This window comes from Metopolophium dirhodum, chromosome 5 (assembly GCF_019925205.1).
Source record: "Metopolophium dirhodum isolate CAU chromosome 5, ASM1992520v1, whole genome shotgun sequence".
In the NCBI taxonomy this organism is placed as follows: domain Eukaryota; kingdom Metazoa; phylum Arthropoda; class Insecta; order Hemiptera; family Aphididae; genus Metopolophium; species Metopolophium dirhodum.
In genome coordinates, this window is record NC_083564.1 from 3,507,375 (window position 1) to 3,531,524 (window position 24,150).

General features: G+C 35.3%; 2 protein-coding genes across 3 annotated transcripts in view; one reads left to right on the forward strand and one right to left on the reverse strand.

The window, feature by feature from the left end:
- LOC132945872 (inactive tyrosine-protein kinase 7) overlaps positions 1-12,846 on the forward strand; it is a 244,087-nt gene extending 231,241 nt beyond the window's left edge. Inside the window, exon 5 of the mRNA XM_061015671.1 lies at positions 769-12,846. Coding sequence (XP_060871654.1) covers positions 769-893 — 125 coding nt within the window. The 3' untranslated portion in view covers positions 894-12,846. The remainder of the gene's footprint in view (positions 1-768) is intronic.
- A 4,517-nt stretch (positions 12,847-17,363) lies between these two features.
- On the reverse strand, positions 17,364-24,066 carry LOC132945874 (pleckstrin homology domain-containing family J member 1-like). Of its 2 annotated transcripts, XM_061015674.1 has the most exons (6): positions 23,473-24,066; positions 22,803-22,992; positions 21,779-21,864; positions 21,426-21,598; positions 19,232-19,295; positions 17,364-18,383 (listed from the first exon to the last, which is right to left on the reverse strand). In XM_061015674.1, exons 2-6 carry the CDS (start codon positions 22,822-22,824, stop codon positions 18,210-18,212), a joined length of 519 nt encoding a protein of 172 aa, XP_060871657.1. In that variant the 5' UTR covers positions 22,825-22,992; positions 23,473-24,066; the 3' UTR covers positions 17,364-18,209. The 2 variants fall into 2 exon arrangements, with proteins under 2 accessions (XP_060871657.1, XP_060871656.1); XM_061015673.1 differs by lacking the exon at positions 22,803-22,992 and having other exon boundaries at positions 23,473-23,913.
- Between the last annotated feature and the right edge of the window lie 84 nt (positions 24,067-24,150).

The window sequence follows — 24,150 nt, forward strand, 5'->3', positions numbered from 1 at the left end:
AATGATTTCAATATCGGTTGTGTTATAGTTTTAAAATATTGTGTACAATGAACGAATATAAAATTTTAACAAATTAGTTGTTAATATGAAAAATTTTTATTTTTTTTTTTAAAAAACGACATAATATATAGGTATTTGCACCACCCAATATACATTATTACAATATTGGCTATACAACCACGGATTGAGATTTGATGGACTGGTGATTTGACATTCACCCCCCCTCCCTCCCCCTCAGAACTAGGATATAATAACTATCCACCATTATAGTTAGGTCAGGTTAGGTTAAGACCGATTGTACGGGCTGGCTAGCAGTAACTGTATGCAATCAGTTGTATTACACAGCTTCTGGAGACTCGCGCACGATTCATATCACCGTATGGCCGGCGAGACTAACGGAGATGTTATATAGCTGTGTATAACAAACTTCAGTGCCGCAGGAACTTGGGGCACGTGCTCTCCACCCCGACCACTGCTGTTGATTGATTTAGTTTCACCTAGCAATAAATAGTAGAAATAGTATAATACCATAAAAAATATTTAAAATAATACATTATATGGTGGAACCAATCGCGGTCGATGGAATCAAAATGACCTAAACCAACACTGATGTGCGATGTGTTTATTTTATAATATTTTTGCCCGACAAAGCACCAACCCCCCCCCCCCCAAAAAAAAAAAAAAAAAAAACTAACAACAACAAAATATCAAATTGTATAGTAGTATACTGTGTGATAATTTTTTTGCATTTCCATTCTCTGTCGACAGGCGAACACCCTGCAGCCATGCAGCACGGAAACCGGAGTGCGGTCAGCGGCCAGATGACCGTCCACGTGCTAGCCCTGTTCAGCCTGGTCATAATGCTGTCCAATCCGGTGCTGTTCGGACACTGAGGAAAGCAAACCGAGGATGGCGGGGATGCGATGGCGGCGCCGCCGTCTCGTCCTGACCTCTCCTTCGACCACCCCCAGGCATCCACATACCCCCGCCATCGCCGCCCTCCAGGCACGGTACGCCGCGAAATCTTATTTTTCTTCGTCAGCCCAGGGACGAGTAGGAAGACGACCGACCGAACAGACGCCGTCGGTGTTTTCTCTTCTCTTATACATATTATACTACATACATAATAATATATATTATATTATAACACTATAAAATACATACCTAAACATTCCACGCGTTTATAATACTACATATTAAATCCGTCGTATATGGTGTTTTTGGAAAAAAAAAAATTTTTTTTTAACTGTAAAATTGTAAAACAAAGGATCGCCCAAAAACGCGTCGCGCGTCAATCGAACGAGCGCATGACCGTTACCGGGGTTCAGATGCGCGGGCGGGAGACCAGCTCGAGTCCGGACAAATTATCGTTATGCGAGCGCGCGCGACGTCGATTTTTTTTTCTCGACGATTCGTCCCCAAGGGTTAGGTACTGCACATATAATATACAATACAGAGACAAGTCTCGATCGCGCGCCGTCGAGGGGGGGGTAAGGCGAACGTGCTTGCGTTTCGGCGTCCTTCGACGATGCCCGCGACACGGAGTGCACAGCTGGCTCGTTCGGGAGTCGACTGATCGTCGTTTATTCACAGGTCTCGGAGATTCGGAATTTTGTCCGCGTAGACCTTTTTTTTTTATTTGTCGCGCGATAACAATGCTATACATGTTACACCTATCTATTATAAATGCGACATGCTCGCGGGACGTGCCGTTTATCGATTGTGCAAAGAATGTTATCACTACTACTATTATTATTATTATTATTATTATTATTCGATTTTTCTAAATGTATTTCTCTGTACTATTGTGGCAAGGGGTCGAGTATTTACCGGTATCGGGATGAAGGTATATCTATATAATACATATTATATGTACCTACCCAGGTATATAAAAAAAAATGTCTATACGCACAAGTAATAATTCATTGTTTCCTCTTCATCCGTTTGATTCGGAACGAAAAAATAAACACAATCACTCTCCCCTATGTATACACATATATATATATTATATACATAAAATATTATATATATATATATATACGCACATCACGTCACGTATACATACACAAACACACTATATACTGTCGGATCGGAGGTCAAACAATTTTTCATAGTTTTTCGTGTTTCATTTTTTATTACCGTCGAACAAAGCGGAGGAAAATATATTCCTTTTATCGCACCCGCGTGATTTCAACCTTAAATGTCGTCCACGCACACACACAGTACCACCACCGCCGACGCCATATTTTTATTATTATTATTATTGTTATTATTATTATTATTATTGTTATTATTATTATTATTATTATTATTATTATTATTATTATTATTATTTTTATTACGAAACGTTCAATGAAATTATAAGACATGCTAACCGTCGTCGGCGTGTGGTAATGAGTTTGAACGCGTTTTGAGCAACAAAAATACAAAAAAAATCCCGAAAACCTCTCGCGGCGTAACCGTGTTCTCGGTTTATCGCTAAACGTTAATCGGCTTAGCGTGAACGCATTCTCGCAAGTATATCCACACAATATCTCTACTACGCACCGTGGTTAAATTACACCGTCAATACGCAATATGCAGGTAAACGTATATATTAGAATAACCATTTTTGCGAGAAAAAAATTCTTCAAAAAATATTTTTAATTTTTCTCTGCGGTTTACAGAGGAAAAACATTTAATAATGCATGGAGGCGCCTACGCCCCACGCCCCCATCGTAACTCGAAAGTAAAACTTTTAAAATTTTCATTTTAATAATCAAAAAAGTTTCGTACCTACTTAACCCGACGATAATGAATTTGTTATGGGCGATGTACTAATTATTAAACGACTAAAGTATAAAATCGATAGACGTTATCGGCAATTCACTTTGTTAAAAGTAACATACAGAGAAAAAAATGTATTAGATAGTAAATACAATATTATTACTAATGTAGAGAAGGAGACGAAGATAATCTTACGAAAATCGATTAATCTAATACCAATGCTTAGGTATAGCGTTCTCCACAGACTAATCAATCGTTTTAAGCACGAAGAAAATAACAATCGATTGGGTTAAAAAAAATACTCAATTCATAAATAAATTTAATTTTCAATCGTTTTTATATTATACCGCACAATAATCTAATTAATCTACTTAAACGAGCAAGTATTTTGCAGTTTTAACTGCACCCCTGTTCGAGTCTATATTCATCCGCCAGCGAGTCCTCCGGGTGTGTATACAATGAAAAAACGTAAACGACGGATTACTATTTTATACTACCCGATGTACAATTTATTGATAATACCAACAGCTGATGACATTGAAGTTCAAAAAATATCGCAACGGTTAACACAGGTTATAATTATCGTTAATAACGCGGACCGACGACATTAAAATTTAAACCTCGTTACTATACACCCTCTGCGAGGGTAGTTCGTAAAATCGGACGCCACACTGCACCCGCACCGTGAGTTCAATACCGTTATACATTTTATACGTATAGACTATATCGTATACCTACTACTACTAATACCACGGTTATAGTATATATATACATTGATATTGTAAATACATACACCTATTAGTAGGCCGTTAAAAGCCCATAAATGTATACAGGGTGATTATTTTATTTTCGGTGAGGGCCAGGCGCCGTGTGCGAATTCGTTTATTACATTGTTTTCAACTTTTAAGTGTAAACGTATTTGAGTTACGAAATAATAAACACCGAGAACACTGCTGTGGTCGTTAAAATATAAAAGTGCTAAAAACGCACCCGGACAAGGTGTGGCCCCGGTTTGCGATAAAATCAATAATCACCCTGTACATATTATATACCCACCACGTGCACAGTATACATACTCTATACAGTTTATATTATATTATACACTCGACGTTACACGACATATAATAATAATAATAGGTATAATATACGTTAAAATTTAATGAACCGAAAGAATTCGATTTACGGTCGCGACTTTATACGGCAGGTACCATACCCGGGGGTGCCCTACCTCCATCCGGAAAGGTATATTAAGCCTGGCGCACACGTAACATCTACGGCTAAAGTCAATTACCCGATTAGCGAACGGCGGCGCATGTTTTCCACCGACGCATGTACTTCAATGATGACGATGATGATGATGATGACGATGATGAAGATAGTCTAATAATAACAATATACGCGTGTATTATTGCTGTACCAGTTTGACTCACGAAAGCCGTTTTTTAGCGCCAAGTTCCGAAGACGTCACCGGAAAAGTAAAGCCAAACGTTTAAAACCCGTTTTCTACCAAACGCTATCCTAAGCACATACAAGTATCGTTAGCATAACAGTATAAACGATCCGACCAGATGTTTATTATACAGGGTGTATCACGAAGATTTACATGTTAAATGTGTCAAATATACGTGAAATGAGCCCTATATTATACAACCCGCCGATCTTATTGTGCAGCTTCTTCTCGACGCTCATCTGCCTCTCGCTCACCATCGTAATAATATTATATACTAGTTTTTTTTTTCCGGATCCGAGGCTCTGCGGAAGCACCCGCCAGACCCAACCTTCCAGTATTTCTTTAGGGGTGGTCATGTTAGGTTCCTACATTCCCACTGCAGACACGACTCAATTTTTGGCTCGGTGTAGTAACTACACTGTATACGACTCTGTAGCAGCAGCTCATGTCAGACACCTGCAATAATGTTGATGTCATCATCTCATTCGAAGGGGTAAAAATTAAAACACACTGCTGCAAGGAATATGAGCCACTGAAATTCGTCATGGCGCCTAAAGCCGTTGGATATTAGTTCCGCAGAAATGCAGAAATCGATTTTCCATTTCCATACATGATATTGGCGAACGCCGTTTATATAACTATTAAGTATTATTTGTTACCGTATTTCCATATTGTAACGCGTGTTCTTCTTTTCTTCTTCTTATGTACGAGAAAATTATAATAAAACAAAGGGACGCGCAATTTCGAGAAATGTTAATTTCAACAACAAGATAACGATGACTGTCTCTCCACCTGTAAAATATACAGTCGCGCAATAAGAATAGTAAATAATAAATAGTATGTGTATTAATACATTATATGAAATATTTTGAAATTCTCCACTGAAATTAAATTTAAATATCTCATATCTCCCAGATGCATCCTGTATGTGTACCAACATACCTATATACGAATATACTGCGACGGTGATATGAATATTATTATATTTTGTTTTAAACTGCCTTTTTCATTTTTCTCCACTGCGAGGACTACTACTTCCGTATTAGCGAAACGCACTTATTTATTGAATTCTGCACGACAGAAAATAAGAGAGCTTCATAAAAATAATGTCACATTTTACTCACCCCCCGCGCTACACATCTCTATAATCCTCACCGTTCGGCGACTTTCACTCCGCCCTCTGGGGACCTCAGAAACGGACGTCATTTCTTCTACCCCCGAGGCTATTAGAAAATATGGAATTCCCGCGGTCATAAATTCACATATCCTGCAAATTGAAAATACTACAGCGTCGTCGTCGTCGAGTGTTTTTATATATAGGTAGTTACTTTATACCTACTTTATGTGTTCCCAATAAGTTCGGTCGTACTTGAACTCGGCCTCAAATCGTCACACGAAAACACCGTATACACGAGTACATAAGTGAGTCAAAGGCTTTACGACGAAAACGCCGCCGTCGCTGGTTTTATATCTTGTTTTTACGCGTTTTTCGTTTTTCCTACACATACGTACACACACTTCGATTACTTTGCATAGAAACGGGAAAGTCGTCGCAGCAATGAAAAAAATTCCTACCAAACTAAACGCACGTGGCGAAAAACACGAGAAAACGAATTCTGTTCCCCGTTCACCCGCGGTAAAATATATGCATATTATCTGCAAAACCGCGTAGGTACATCTTATACTATATCTTTATATAATATTGTACAATTTGAAACATATAGACTGAGATAATCGATTTTCTTCTACGTCACACACCACGTTATAATGTATAATATTATATTTTGCAAACCGTTAAAATAATGCTGCTGCTGCTGTCGGACGCACACAAACCCTCTAACAGAGAAGGAGGTGCGCGAGTTGGTGGGAAAAATGCCGTCTCGTTCCGGATGATGACAATACTTTAATAATATATTATATACTACCCGATATTGTGCTGATGGGGAAAAAAAGTTTCCGTCGGCGCGAACAACTATTATTACGGAGCGATTACTATTTTACCGCCACGCGCGTGTAGGGCGACAGCGACTGTAAAATTCAATACCGTACACACACACACACACACACACACACACACACACACACATACACACACACACATACATACACACATACACATAGAATATTATTATCAATAGGTGCGGTATAACCCTATACGCGATTCCAGAGAACTCCTTCCTATCACCGATATTTAGCCCGGGGTCCAATACAGTACGGTCGTTAAGAACAAACTTCAATCCAAAGAAATGAATCCATTAAAAACGCGCACTTTTCAGATATTGTCTTATTTCAACTATTTCCCATCAATTGCAGCAGCCCTCGCACTCTGTTAAACCAAAGCAGTAAGCACCCGATATCCTTTACACAAACGGGTGTGTGTGTGTGTGTGTGTGTGTGTGTGTGTGTCGTCTTTAAAGCGACGCCTACTATTCCGAGGTCAATCGAAATTACCGCCGAAAAAAAAAATAGGACCAAAAACTCATTCTGTTCGCGTTATATTACATTCTTCGTATATACGCGTATTTATTTCAACGGCTAATGGAAAGTGCGTATAATATTCGATTATGTGCGACATCGTTAGCGGGTTTTATTTTTAATAAATTTTGTGGGGCTCGTATATGGATAGGTACAAGTGTTGTACAACAGACAACGTCACTACTATTATATGATCAAAAGAATCGACGATCGCTGGCAAGTATGACGAGTTAACGGTATATCTAGTTCGTGTGTGGATCGATGTCGTTTTTCTTCAGACAATCAGTTTAAATTAATAATAAATATTTTCGATTACAGTTTGGTATAATATATTGATTTAGTAGGTATTATAATATTGTATAATAATAATAAATACTTCGGTCTTGGGTGGAATAACAATGTCATATACTTTTTGTGCATAATTCGAAAATATTATTCTGGATTACCTTTTGTCGTGATCGTTCGGCGTATCGTACATTAATTGAGGAATGCGAGAGAATAAGAATAAGTTTTCCATTGTTTTTTGACATATCATAATGATCACGCACCCACGCGCAATAAATCTGTAAGTATACCTACATACAATATTATAAACACATAAATTCGAACAAACCTCAATATCAATATAATAATTGTATACAGTGAGAGGGATCGGCTATTGAGTCGTCATCGGTGATTGATCGCCATTGGTCACCTGCGGTGTACACAGTACGGAACGAAAATCGACTGCCCCGACGACCCCTTCCCGTTTAGCCGCCGAAAAATAATATGTCACCCTTTCCCGGACCGCGTCTCCTTAACGAACGGCGGATGTGCACGTCTTAATGCGCACAAATGCGCCTGTCGGTAAAGCTGTAGTTTCACCGACGGTAAATCCTTTAGGCTCGGCGGAAAACCTTTCCGGCACTGCAGTCTCGCGAGACTTTATTCTTTTCTTTTGAAATGTCCATAATGCGCGCATGCCACGCACGAAACGAGATCCCGTACAACCGTCAGAACCTCGAGAGGGGGGGGGGGGGAGCTTATATAATGACTCTTGAGGGACGTCTGTGACGATTTGACACGTCTGACTGCAGGCACCGCTGAAAATCCGGAAAAACCGATAAATGCAGCCGGACGAATATTCTGTGCGTACCGAAGAATGACCCTGCAGTACGCGCGTGAAAAAGGTCGCAACGACTTCACGAATTAATCAACGTTACGGACCGACGGTAACCCCGGACGAACGAAAAGAAAGCAAACAATCGATTTCGCGGCCGGTCCGGGGACGACAAAATGTGTACGCGTGTACGACTTCGCCGCCGAGTTCAAATGCCGTCCCGTGCGCTTTACGCGCGCGATTAGTCTTCGTTTTGTCTTTCGAAGTCGAGATTTGCCGCCGCCTCCGCCACCGAGACGACGACGCGCAGTGGGTATTATATAAATTATATAATATATGGCCACGGGGCAGTATATGGATCGTGCGAACACGACGAAAAAAAAAATTGAAATACAATTCCAGAGCTGTCCGACACGCGTCCGCGGAGAAAACTTTCCGTGACACGAAACGTCGATAGTGCACAAAAGCGTAAAAGCGACTTTTTCATTCGCCAGATTTTTATTAATGTTTTCTTAGTGCGGTTCGATAAAGTCATATATATATAAGGCTTACTTCGTTTTTTATTATTTTTATTGTTTGTCTTTTTTCAAAATTTTTTTGTACTTTTGGACGTTTTCCTTTACTCGCCCAATCATCTTCCAGACTACGTTCGTATTCATAAAAATATATTTTTTTTATTTTCGCCGTCTCCTTGTCTCGCACAGTCGTCACCGCCGCTGTCATATGGTCGGACCTATATCGGTTGACTTGCTTGGTAAACGCCATCCGACGCTGCGGTTGCAGAGCAGTCTGTTGACTTTCCGATTTTCCGTTCGCCAACCTTGGTATTTAGGTAGTGACTTTTACGACGTCCTTTAAAAGACAGTAAAAAAAAATTGATTCTTGATATATAAATAGGACACTCAATATAATAAACAACCATCAACCAATTTTCAAATCGTAGTTAATGGGAAAAACTATACACGACACAAGTCTAAAAATCAAATCGGCAGAGTGGTCGCACACTTCTAATTTACCTCCAATGTCCCCGATGGACTGTGGTTGAGAAAAGTTAAATGTGTTCCATTCTAAAATATTTCTATTGCCCTTATTGGCTTATTCCTTTTAGTCTTATAATATGTCTGTCAGTGAAACTACTATTGAGTGTTTTTATTTTATTTTTTATTACAATCAAATTGTCAGTTTCATAATCGAAAGCAGAATACTATTATACAAAATATTGAATAATGAACGAGTATACATTTTTGAAATAATTAGTAGATATAGGCAGTGGCGTGGCGAACGGTAATTTCAGAGGCAATTGCCTGAGATTTGTCTTAAATAGTAGGGTGGGTGGTAGCCGGTGGGTCCCCTAGTAAATGTAATGTGATATACTCAATAGGTAGTCAATAACGATCTGAAATATAATTAGTTATATTATATTAACACATTATTATGCATTAATACTTGGGATATTTGTAACTTGTCTTTGGAAAATTTTTAGTTCACCACGCCACTGGATATAGGTATTTAAAGTCTCGATAAACGGAGTAATACAAATAGTAATGCAAACTTTATATGCTTATTAGTTATTAGTTATAATTGTATGAACAATAATAAAAAAAAAAATTATCATAGTTTTTAAAATAATATTCTGCTTCAGATTTCCCCAGACAAACGTGAGGATAAAAAGGACAAGTGCAATGTAGTATTAACTATGCCTATTGTGTTTTATACTTTTATAAAGTATACCAAAAAAATTAATTCAAAAAAAGTTGATAAATTTCAAAAAATAAGTCTCCGTTGTTTGAAAAATATCACACTCCACATCGAACCCTATCCAAACGTATAATATTTGTCTGCAGTATTCCTACGATTTGTAATAGCAGAAATCTAGACCGAATATTAAAGACTAGAAAAATAAAAACTCAATACCCAAAACGATACCCCCCCCCCCCCCCCATGCTGTCTTCTATTAAACCTATTAAATCTGTTGTCTTTTTTTTTGTAAACTCAAAATGATCGAACCGCAAAAAATCTTTTACATTCAACACAAAAATAATTTTTAAAACCAATCGATAGGATTTGATCTATTTTTTTTCTTTGTTGGTGGTGGAGGGCAAACTATATGAATTCCTCGTATAGTCACGTCCGTTTCCTATTTGTATCGACGTGCGTAGTAGAGAAAAATTTGATGAGCCGGGACGGGTGATGAGACCACCAAGTGACGCTCGATAATGCAATATACCTATACGAACAGCCGCCACTGCATAGTAGTAAATACATCAAATAATAATAATAATAATAATAATATTAATTAGTATTGATACGTCGAGAAATTTAACTGTACTGTCGGGTTACAGAGTTATATTTTGCTTCCTAACCAATAATACCGCGAGCGTTTATTATTTGTCATACAATACGAACGCAAAAAAAAAGCAGTGACCCGCCGCAGAATATTATTTATACGAAGTCCCGTATAGTTTGTATACTACATCAACAACAATATCGTTAAACAGTTGTATTGTATAAATAAATGAATATATATATATATATTATAATAATAATTATTATTATTATTATTATTATCTTATTACAACATATTATATTACCTACATTATAATAATATGTTGTGCATACAAAAAATGTTTAATATTTAGAACATTATTAATAACTGTACGTTGAAAAAACATATTTTCTTTGTAACCTATCATATTATGACTTACCTACCAATAGTTTCACGGACGATCGCGATCCTTTTTATACGACCGCAAAATATCATATAAAATTATGAATGTCTATTACCTTTATATCGCTGTCGTGTTGTCTTAACGCCGCGGCGTTTATAAGAACTGGTTTTTTTCCTCCGATTCGACATTTCCCCTAAGCCGTGCATATTGTATTATTTGTGTTACGCATTGCGGTGCATAAGTTAAATAAATAAATCATTATTGCTCTTGACCTAATGACCGGCGAGATTTTAAATTTCGTACACCAAAAGTAGCACTACGCCTCCAACCCCGGAAGGGCTGCATGACGGCATGCTAGTATATAGCCCGAAAGATTTGTTTAATTCGATCGGAAATCGAGAGAAATATCGCCTTTTTGGAAAACGGCTTTCAGCCGAACATTGCCTGCGATGAGCCGAGTACCTGCAGGACGTGGCGATGACACCACATGACTTCACACTCGCCCCCCAAAACGTTTTCGCGACGAACCCCTCAAACGCCGTGAATCAGATAACCGTAGCGTTACATCAAGTCCGAACTGCACTACGATACATGCGCGTAAATCGCACCCTTGGTACAAGACCGCCACAACTCAAAATTACGATGTTTTTTTTTTTTTTTAAAGGAAAAGGCTTCAACAACTAAGGTTATTAGCCTGATACGATGTTTTGAGTAAAGCATACAGTTCGATAGCTATTATTTTTCTCTACTAAATGCTATACTGCCACAAGTCGTAGCACAATATTAACGTATCCGTAATACATTTGTGTCAGTGTTGAATTTACTCATTTTTGCAGTAAAAGAAAAATAATACCGCCATATTTTGACTTATTGCCTTGTTACGTATTTGTATGTTTGTTTTATTAGAAACATGAAAAATCATATCTGCCTCATTTTGATTTGAGGCGTTTTAACTTAATAATTCTCAACTGGATTTCTACCTTTGAAAAAATGAAGACTGCCCCATTTCATTTTGTGGCGCATAAAATATTTGGTTTGAAATGGAATACCGACACAAAACTAAATGTGACAGTTTTTTATTTACCGATTCCTATTTCTAAACTGCCATAACCTAATTTACCTGTGTCTGATTGAGGTTTAACGAAGTAGATCAATAAATAAATATTAAGTTTCAGGTAACATGGATATAATTGGAAAGTATTAAAACTCAAGTTTTAAAAGTAACGATTTGGGAGCAGATTACAATTTAAAATTTAATTTTCTCAAAACTATGTTTTTCGAGTTGTGGCGGTCTTGTACCAAGGATGCGAAATATACATGCCTACCTATCACGCTGTGGTAGTGTACATAATATATGTATTATATTACAGCCATACCGACCGACCGACCGCATTTAATTCTCTATCAGATTTCCGTTTATTTCCCCCCCCCCCCTCGCTCTCTTTCGACGATAAATTCGATTTCCTCCCGGCCGCCGTCGCGTTTTCCACAATACAGTTAAACGCGCGTGGTACAATCTACCCCTCTCCCCCCCACGAGCACGCGCGCCGCACAACGTTTCGCCGGCCAGACCGTTTGTTTTTTGTTTTCCTTCGACGGTTTGCCGTCTCCGAAACGACCAGAAAAACGCGAAAAGTTTCGATCATAACTCAAAAAATAATACATTTCCCTAGGACATCGTCGCGTTCCTCCGTTCTGCATTTCGAACGTTTTATTTCATTCCGTTTCGTTTGTACGTAACGGCGACATAATATTATACGTATAATACATCTATATATATATACACACACACCTACATATTATATTCTTCATCATTCCGTTCAGGCGTTTTTATTTCTCTCGTGTATTATTATATATATACAAGTATTATGTACGTGTAACGGTTATAAACGAAATCGATTTTGTTCGTACACACCGACCAGCGTATTATAATACGCGTGTTCATTATACCCGTCTCATTTTACATATTATAATAGAATAACGCACATTTAACTAACGTAATAATTCTGTTTGAAATGGTTTCCATTTATGATTAAGGTATTTTCGCGGATTTGACTCGTCGTCAAACAACTGTATATACGATAACCGTCGCCGGTCCGTTGTCTATCGTAGAAACGTTCAGATTTGTAATCAATATTAATAATAATTATTATATTATATTTAAATACCCACGCATGTCGTAATGTGGTTATACATATTGTTGTTTTTTTAACTATTATTATTATTATTATTATTATTATTATTATCATCATCACCTGTTAGTGAAATATAATAGGTATTGTGTTAAATTTTTTTCCCGGCGTTTTATATATTATATAGTATATTATATAAGATATAAAATTGTTATTATTGTTAATATGTACATATACATAGATTTAAAATATTAATACGATGACTTTGTTAAATAATTCTTGTTTCGGATTAGATTTTACGAACATTTCTAGTCAATTAATATCTACTTGAAAATGTGTTTGGAAAAAAATGTATGAAAAGGTATTCATTAAAACTTTTTATATATATAGGAATAAAATATATTGTGTATGTATACTGCACTCAGTATGAAAATGCCATGATATTCGTTAGTTTCATTGCAATTATAATTCGCAGCTGAATCGGAAACTCGTATACGGGAATCAGGCGGAATAATATTATCATTCGCGGAAAACATGTAAGTATAATTTAGTATGAATATCTGTTCATGAAGTAAATAGAGGAAATTTGTTTGATATAAATCGTGACGTCTATATTTAAAATAATTAAGCCTATACAAGGCATGATACTTACATATTATATAAATACATCAATATATCCAGGTTTTCCAGGAGCTTAGCTATACCCTATAACGTGACTGGGCAAATATAAAATGTATAAAAATTTTAAACCTCAATCCCCACAGAAAAAATCTATTAACTATAGGTACTCCATGTAAAAAAAAATCAACATATTTTACCGGCCATGACAATCCCTCGCAGACAAATAGTAAAAAAATTTAAAATATACAGTAATCACAATCTAAACTCACTCATATTTATAAAAGATGGCACACTCCACATCTCATCTATAGATAATATATTAAGTAACTTTAATGTAACATAGTGTGTAAATAGAGCATAAAACAAAAATTATTTATGATTAAGTTATTAATATTTTATTTCACGGCGGTTAAACATGTTAAAAATACTGTTGTTATACGCAGCAATGTAAGTAACAACTAAATTGCCTACACGTTGCGCCGGATAAGTCAGACAACTTAGTATTACTGACTTATACTACGCACGCTACATAATACAACGGTGGATAGAGGTATAGTATAATCAGATTATAATATGAAAATGTATTATACCTATATTACGTTTCATATAATCTGTGGTATAATTGTTAGAACATTGTAATAAAATAAACAAACTCAATTAAGATGATTTTGTTCATTAAATTATTATTTTTTATTTTATTATAAATGTTCAATATACCTATATTTAGAATACAGTGTTTTCTTTTATATGTAATTATACTGTTTGAAACAGTTTAACAAGGAATAAAATTGATAATATTGATGATTTTACTTGGACTCACGATTGTTGATATTTGGACTGGGTGATGTAGTTGACAGTGGGATGGTGGCAATGTAGTCTATGGACGGCACGTGTTTCTCGTAGGCTCGAATTATTTCTATTCGGCACTGGCACTATGGGACGGTTCAACGGACGGCGGAGACTCGTACCGAGTTTGAATCAGTGTGTACTGGCCCTAGACACGGCAGAGTGGACGATACAACAGACGGCGGGGGCTCGTACCGGTCAGTTTGAACCAGCGTATGCTGGCCCCAGACATGGAAGAGTGGACGATACAACGGACGGCGGCGTACGTTGGCGGCGGAGGCGATACAAGTGAAACGATAGCTTTCCGGGACCAAGTGTCAGTTTGAACCAGCTATTGCTGGCCCCAGCCACTAGTTTGTCACCGGTCCACCTTGACTCGTATACCGTGGTTATGGCGAGGTAACTACGGAGTTCGTTCTTCGATGTCTACTCGTCTCTCTAGAAGTGTATATATTGACTATCGCGGCGGCTTCCGTCTGCGGGAATGGCCGGTAGTAGTGGGTATCTTTTGTTGGTATTAGGGGGTATATTTACCACTGTGGGTGGTGTGTTGTTGCTGGTTAGTGTATAAGGTTATGTTCTGGTTGTTATTGTTGTGATTTTAATAGTTAATTGAGTTTTAATGCTGAATTTGACTACTGGTACTCTTATCTTCATAGCGGGAGCGCGTTGCACGCTACGATAGTTCATTGTTTTTTGGCTAGTGGCGCGGCGGCTCGTTCGGTTCATGACACCTTTAGTACCGAGAGTGCACTGCGCTCGCCAATGGAATCGTTCTTTATAGGAACTTTTGAGTGGGTATTCTGTCTCGTTACATAGTCCCCTTTTTTATTAAGAAAATTGATTGGGCCGAAAATTTTATGAATGAAAATAAATCGTAATGAGATGGAATTTTGAATTTTGATATGTTATTTCATTGTCCTTTTTTTTTCTTCATTTCGTTGTTGGCGTATGAGCAGCCGTGTTTCCTTATATAATTCCCTCTTTCTCTGCTTATTACTGATTTTGTTATGGAGTGAAGTCTGAGGTGTAGTATGAGGTATTACCCCACTGTCCCCTTTCTCTCCAAGTGGAGGAGGTAGGTTCTGTTGAAACGATGTCTTCATACTAGATAAGAGTTTGTCCTCCTCTTTTGTAGGGTTTTCGGTGGGTGTTTTTGGTGTCTGTCTGGCTCGGATGGTATCCGGTATTGTGAATGTCGGTTCCAATCTATACTGTGTAAGCTTAGCGGCAGCTTGTCTGTCATATTTGGCCTGTGCTTTTAACTGTACTATCGAATCCGTTTGTTGCGTGACTGTTGGTTGAATCCGTTGAATAGAAATATCGGCCTGGTACTCGCTGTCTAGTTCCAGATATTCCGGTCCGAACAGCTCAAGTATCCTATCCGAGATGTCATTTTCCGAGTGGTGTCGGACATTTTCGTGTTCCATGATTACTCCTAGCGTTACTTAACTTTGATGGCTTATAGGAGTTAAGAAGGTCATGGTCACAAACAAGTTTATTTAATGGTTTAATTAGGATGAGTGAAGGATTGATCCACTGGGTATACCAGGATCAGGAGGAAAGCACAAGACTCCATCTTTGGTATCAGACGGAGTGTAATAAGGTTTAATATTTTTTATATTGCACCGAATGACTTGTCGACCTTCGTCTTCTAACATCACAGTGTTGTTATCGTAGGTTTGAATGACTGTATATGGTCCTTTGTAAAGTAGAAAGAATTTGTGTATTTCATTGTCTTCTGCTGAGGAAATTTGTGTTCTTTCACTAGTACCTTTTGACCAACTTGATACTGTTGGAACTTCTTCCGCTGATCTTTGGTTTTGTTTCTGCTTTCAGCCTTAGTGCGTAATCTTCTTCTTACGATCTCGATCACTGGTTCATCGTTGATTGAACAGTCGTAGTCTGGAAATTGAATGTTTGGCGTGATTTTGGTATCAGGTTCTTGTCCAAACAGTATTTGATATGGTGTATACCCAGTAGACTGGTGATGTGAGTGATTAATCCAATATTCAATGTTGGGGACCCACTTCACCCAATTCGTGTGTTTCGCATGACAATATGTTCGTAATATGCGCCCAATCTCTCGGTTGGCCCTTTCTACTGGATTGCTCTCAGGGTGATAGGTAGTTGTATGGATCACTTGAATGCCTAGTGCTTTTGTTTGTTTGAACCATTTCTTGCTGTGGAACTGAGTACCATTGTCAGTTAACAGTTGGTTGATTTGTCCAACGTTGGGTAGGTATTCGTTCGAGATCTTCCTCAATATCGTTTCAGTAGTTGCCTTTTTTATCGGGTATAGCTGAATATACTTGGAGAAGATGTCTAAGATGGCTAAAATATATCGAGCGCCCCTTCGTCCCCTTGGTAGTGGGCCCATGAGGTCAAGTGAGACTAACTGTAGTGGTTTCTCTGGTAGTATACTGCAGATTGGTCCCCTAGTCAGTTGGTTGTTACATTCGGCCTTCTGACAAATGTTACATGCCTAGATGATTCGTTTGACTGTCCGATACATATTAATTAGTTTGTATTGTAATTTGAGGATTTGGTACACTTTGGATGTCCCCATGTGTCCATACCTTTCATGAGTTTCTTGGACGATAGCTTTATTCATGACTCGTGGGATCATTACTAAATATCGCCCGTGTTCGTTTTGTGTGAAAAGTAGGTCCTTGAAGATGATGAAGTGTTTACTTCTCTTGCTGGCTACTTGTAAAAATATTTTCTTTAATTTATCGTCCCCTTGCTGCAGTTCTCGGAGATGATCAAATTGATGCATGAGTTTCGAGCTATAGTTCATGAGGGTTAACTTATTGATAGTAATTTGGATTTTGTTGTTCCCCAGGTCCTCGTTTGGTATTATAATTTTACAACCTTAAGCAAGATCGTTTTATTAATTATTTATTAATATTACGAAGAGATTAAAAGGAACATTATTATTTTCACACGCCACACTGGGATGTTCCAGTGGCGTGGCTGAGTGGGGTTTGGATGAATGGCCACCTCCTTGAAATATTTTATTGATGATGTTTTGAACACGGTTATAGCCTATATAGGCAATAAAATAATATACTATTCAAATAGTATCATCCCCCCCCCCCCCCGGACAACCATCATTGAGCTCCAGCTATACGCTACTGGGATGGTCGAGGTTACAAAACGAGTGCGGATTGATTAAACTCGCATTATGTAGGTATAGAATATAATTATAATGTATACACATCATACTATCTAAAGCAATAAACCTTACCGATGAAGATTTGGATGTATGTATTAAAGGTTTTCAAGGAAAAATACGATAAAAATAATCGTAGAAAAATATTTATTATATTAACACAATTGCTGAGTTTTCAGTTTGTTGGTCGTATCTGATAAATAAATTGCAACGTAGCAAGTGTATACTTATATAATATATATGGGTAGATAGGAGGCGGGTATATACTTTTACAAAAGAAAATAATAATAACTTCTCCAAACTTACAAAAAATAATAATAATAATAATACATCGAAAAATCAATAACAAGCAATATATAAATCCAAAGAATATTACACTGTCGTCCGCACACAACATTACCACTTAATACATACAAATCATACAATATACAGTGCATTAAAATATTATTTGATAATCGCGTCATTTACTATATATTATGTATGCATGTATATCGTGTATATTATATTATAATATACATTTACCTACCTATACAAAATGATGAAAACCATATGTTGCACGAATTTAATATAATAACGTATTATATAGGAATTTATTCGGGACGCAGCGTAACCGGGAAAACGTTTTCCAGAAGTGAATACGTTTCAGTTGTAAATTTCGGAACCACCCCGCCGATGTTTTTGATAATATACGGTAACGGGGTCAGCTGCAGCGGTATACCGTGTATATAGTCGTAAAAATAATATTTTTACGGCAAGGCGTATTATACCACTACTATATATATATAGGTAATGTAATCGAATTCGAAAACTCGAAATCACAACTATAGCTACCGGTGCGCATATTACAAAATAAATATAAAGGTACATCGCGGATGCATGCGCGTCGCCAGCTAGTATCGTTCGGCGTGATGGTGAACAACAAACAACCCTTTCTCTGCATACACGCATAACATACCTACTTACAGACACGGTTTATTTACAGTTCGATTAGATTCGTGTCGGCCGTTTTACCGGCGTCGTGTTTGTGCCTGGGTGGAGGGAGTGGATCCGTCGGCGGGTTGAAAAATAAATCGCTATCGTCTCCATCCGCCCCCGATCTTTTCGTCCGGCCAATTTTCTTCCCTTCCTCTGGATACATCAACAGCGGATCCTGTAGCAGTAAAACGTGATTTAGTTTTCGTCGGCCAACACGTGTGTCAGCTATTTAAAAGTCGCGCGTCAACAGAAAATCATTCATAGTAATATGTGATGGACACATTTATATTTATTTTGGAACACAAAGGGGTAAGAATGAAAAACCTCAAACTTTTTGTGTTACCACGACATTAAACTATTATTATAAATCCGTGCCACGAAATACCCCGGCACTTTAGGCTCTGCAATTAAGCGACAAAATTAGTCCGCAATGACGGTTTATTTTACTATAAGTTATAACCGTACCACGTGTACGTGACTATACGAGGTATACAATAATATTTTATATTTTATACCAGCTCAATCAACAACGAATGAATAGATATACATAATAGGTACATACTTACAAACCATCATCCCATTAAAAGGATTTAAATTCTAGTGTAAAATTTGTTGTTGGGATTTAACTTAATTTTATTTCGCGAATTGAACAAAAAAAACGAAATGTATAATATACCAACTATATGATAAGTGCCACTTGAATGCACCTGTTTAACGACCTTTATCGGAAAATATAGACGTACGCGGCGTGTTATACCTACTGCTGCAACGATATTTTTTATAATAATGACATTTATCAGTGGCATTGATACATACAGGTACTCGTATTGAGCTATATATCGTGATGGCAATACAAAATTTTGAGAATAATAGTTCCCCCGGGAGATAAATTTGTTTTGATTTTACTGCGGACGGGACTATTATAATGTAGTTGGTCGGGTGTTCGAATAAAATGCTATATTCCCGCAATTACATAACTAGAAAATTACCGACAGTCAACAGATAATAATTATAGGTACGTACTTTTCCAGTAAGCTCCACGATTTTTTTTTGTATCAACGTCATTCGGGTTCTCATATATTCGTACCTGAAAAATAAACACTTGTCAATCGTTGTGCCTAATCGTGATCAAAATACATCAAAATGATATACTAATATAAATTAATTATGAATGCAACAATCTTAATTTTCTAATTTTTACTTCGAATTTGTCATCATTTTAATTTATTTTTGTATCATTATCGCCTATCAAAACCGCTAAAGACTAAGTATCCGCACAAAACGCGATGGTATATACAATTTATATATATTTTTTATTTATTGAAATTAAATTATTCTAAACAGTAATAACATCAATGTTTATACCCATAAATATTATCAGTTAACGTATAATATACCTACATAAGTAGTAAGTACTTTAATTGAAAAATATCCCGAAAAACTTATTATACTAATATATTATGATAGTTTGATTTCAATTCAAAATAAGTTTCCACATTGGAAAATATTAATATTATTTTCAAACTAGTTTAATATGTATACTATATTGTATACTTAACTATTATTGCTATTAGTATCTCAAAATATTAATCGGTTCGGTTTGAGTTTGGGCTCTATCTAGTTTTCTTTTCAAATTGTTATCAGTTGAATTTAAAATCGTAGTTTTGCAATTCAAAAACTAGGAGACGTTTAAATCCATATTTATATAAACACAGACGTTGAACTCGCATTTTTAATTGGCTTATATTCTCGAGAGGGAAAAACGATAGTTTCATGTTAATGGCGAACGAGTTTGAATAAAGTAAAACATATAAGTATCTTTTATCGCTGATCTTAAGAACACGGTTCTATACATAAAGTTACATTCACAAGTCCTACCTAAAAATCAGTACAGAAATCTTCCAACAATAAATTAAACGGTCTCTCGTCTTTTTTTTTTCTTTTTAATATATTGAAAATGGTGTTTGAAGTTGTTTTTTCATAGCAAAGCCATAAAAACAAGAATGAAATGGCATTTAACGCACTTTGCCATTTACATAGCGATGTATTTGACCGTATAAAATATAAACTTAATTTAAAATGTGATCTTTAAATATGTCACTAGGGTAACTTAAAGCAGTAAGCATTATAATAGAACTTTGAAGTTTCAATGCTATTTTAACTACATTGATATTATGAACGAGTGGGAAATTCTCAAAAGTTTTGAGAAAAACTGCGTGAAATTTATTATACATTTAACCACAATCAGTTCATAATAATATGTAACATGTATGTTTTTCATTTCATGATTTATTAAGAAAAAGTAATAGGTATAGTTACATGTTTTTTTCTATGCATTAAAAATTATAAAGGTGTTTTATTTTATTTCTCTGATAAAAATATTGAAAATTCAAACAAGGCTCTTCTTAAGTGCAGTTCTTACAGAGATTTAAAAATATTAAAAATAAAAGATTTTAGTTATTAATATTATTTATTTTAGTTATTTGAATGTAAATCAAAAAATATAAAATTTAGGATTTGCCACTTTTCACCATTACGTCTATTATTATTTTGATAATATGCACAGTGCAATATCCAAAATATTTGACTAATTCTAAGCAATGTATACAAACAAACTATTCATGCCATTATATAGTACATCAGTACGATAGACCTTAAACTCATAGACGGAGTATTACAGGCCAACAGGGTTGGGTGGTGCGGGCCTTATAAATTTGTGTTACAGTGATTTATATATTATATATTATACAGTTATACACAGTTTATTGTATCATCTACTGCACATGTGCATAGTACAATGGGTCCAGTCTACCAGCACAGCCTGACAAGACTATACAAACTACACCCTTGCTCCGTCTATTATTATAAGGTCTACAATCAGTACTGAATTATAATTTACAAATTGAATGAAATTAAATAATATTTAAAAAAAAATAATAATTGTTTATTATGCTGTTTTTAAAATATTATTACTATGACATTCAATGACGAGGTATACTCAGAATCTACTATACAGCAGAGTTACTTTTTTAATATTTACCTCTTGAGTTATAAATCAAATTGGAATTTCAACTTTGGTTTTAGTCAATCGTAATATGTCAACTAATAATAATAAGACATTTTTATTATAGTAGACTATTACAGAATATAACTTGAAATAATATTATACAATCATGGATCTACACAATAAAACTAATACAACTAATAAGACACTTACGTTGAGCTTTGAATACATTTGATCCACTGATGAACGTGATCCTCAGACTGACTAGAAATAATATACTTTTTATCCGGTTCGTCTTTAAACGAAAGAGAAAATGAAAATAATGTTCCTGGCGTATTATTCTCAAGTCTTACAATAGAATTCTCCAAAACAAAAACACCAGCTGGCTAAGAACATAATATTATACAAAAGATAATGAACAAAATTCATAAAAATTAAATGTAATAATTTGGAAGTAGGTAGAAATTTAATACAATATTTATTCTATTACAAACATTAAACATTTAAACTACCTCTTTAAAATTAACAAAAAATTAATCAAACAATAAATGTTTTATTCTATTTACTTGATGTAAATCAACTTGCCCAAATCCATTTATTTTAAAGTAAAATAATAAGTTGTACTTGAGTCGAAACCATCTTTCCTTGAAACCTATAGTAAATTATCAATTAATTTTGAATTACTTCATAGGTTTATGGATATAAAATATTAAAAATGATTAGATTAGATTATTAATAGTAATAGAGCAATTTGTTTTTTTTTTTTTTGTTAAGTTATACAAAAAAAAAGAGCACTTTACATAAAGTGGGTTAACAGGGGAATAAACCATTAGTCTGCGATAATAATTAGAAATTACTTATTATGTAAGTTTATTGAAAATACTAGACTACATAATTTTATTTCCTCCTTAGTTAATTTGTATGATAATAGTCAATATACTGAAAATTGCTGTACATAGTAGTCGTTCAAGAATTGAAACATAATGCGTTTAATATTTTACCTGAAAATATTTTAATATTAGGCATAATAAACTACTCATACATTTGTCTGAAATTAATGCTCAACATTTGAATACAATCTGTTAATTTTGACTGTAATAAAAAAAAAACTGTCACATAAAAGCAAAACATAACGAAATACATTTCCTACATAATCACAGCCTACCGATACATAAAAAAAAACTAATGTATAAGTAAAGTTAAGTTTTATTTTATTAAATAATATTATTCCAAACAATTAACCGTCTTATATACAGTTATTACTACTACAATTAATAATTTATATTAACAATAAAATGGTATCTAAACAAGGTATCTATTTCACATAAATTTTTAACACCTATAATTTAAAAAATATATCTGTTCTAATTAGTTGTATGCTCTATTTTATCATATTGTTTTATTTGAGCCATTATATAATTATTATTATTATTACTATACACAGATAAATAATTATATACACTGGCACTATGATAATAAAAATCAAATTGTTACACATAAATTATTATGTTTATATGATGGCATTAAATGGGTTTAAATCCACTCATACATGTTTGACCTATTTAAGATAAATTAAATTATATTATTTACTTGTAGAAATATAAATATCCATGGGTACAACTATTTAATTGTCATCATAAATCATAATATGATAAACGTAGTCATTTGATGGGTAAAGATTTGAAATTGTCATAGTAGTGATAAACGTAGCCACATTAAACTCACATTGACACCAAACGTATTTTGCACCTACTGATTGAATTCGCTGAGGGTGTCCCTGCTAGGTAATAACATTTTAATTTACATTTTAGGATTGATTTTGTAAAAGCTTATTAGGTAAAAATGATAATACAATTTTTTACATAAAAATGTATTGCATTTATTTATTTAGTAGTATGACAAAAATAGACCTTTTGATAAAAATAAGATTATATCCTCTGATAGAGGCAATACTAACATTCAATTTACATTTCAGAGGTAAGTTAATATAAAAAGTACACGGACAGTGATGTAGTAAAAAAGTTTATGAGTACACGCCTTAATCATTGTAAAAAATAACTTGGGAGGGCTACGCCCAACCTGTGTACCACAATTTTTGTTAAAGGCACACACATAACTATAAAATTAGAAGGTGAGTTACACCGTGTACCCTCCACTACACAGTAGTCTACACCTCTGTACAAAAAAAACGCAAAAGCCGTGCACTCGGCACTTACTCAGGCGGTGACAATAATGTTTGCTGGGTTAGTTAACAACCTACCTTTGGAAGCGTATCCGTTAGACATCTTTGCATAGGACATCCGGCCTTCAAGAACAGGATTCGAGTGACTGACGTGAATCATTTCTTTGTTGTTGAATCGCATGTTAAATCTGTTATTTTCTTTTCGAGACTATTTATTCTTTGGCGTTGAGATGATACAAAATATGTTTTTTTTTTTTATTATTGAAATACGTTTAGCACTTATGGTTTCCAATTTAAGGCATAACTTGAGTGGCTAAGTGTCTGAGTCACAGTTAACCATAATTTTTAATAACAAATTTTCGTATTCACTATTTACACAGTTGACTATTTTATTTTTTATTTAAACAAATACACTAGACAACACAATATTATACAGTTTAAACTTTTAAATTTTATACACAATATTATTATGCTTCATGGTTGAATACCAAAACGGCAAAACGCAATTAAAATGATAACAAATCAAGAATATTCATGATAAGCGATAAGGGAGATATTAATTTCACATTAATAAAATATTATTAATATCACAGACAACGATACCGTAGTCGGCCATTTTGCGTGATTTTTTGATCTTTTGGATTCGAATATTCGATGCTCCACTGCTCCGGCCACCAGCGGTCGGACCCCAACAGGTAGTTAAAATGGAATTTTTATATAATGTTCAATCCACATGTTCGATCCTCGTGAACAGAG

Excerpts from the sequence above, each read along its gene's own strand:
- LOC132945874 (XM_061015673.1), bottom strand. The coding sequence starts at position 23,575 with ATGCGATTCAACAACAAAGAAATGATTCACGTCAGTCACTCGAATCCT. Across the intron at positions 21,865-23,472 it reads TAACGGATACGCTTCCAAAG|GTTTCAAGGAAAGATGGTTT; the intron begins GTAGGTTGTTAA and ends AATTTACTATAG. Across the intron at positions 19,296-21,425 it reads AAATGTATTCAAAGCTCAAC|GTACGAATATATGAGAACCC; the intron begins GTAAGTGTCTTA and ends TTTATTTTTCAG.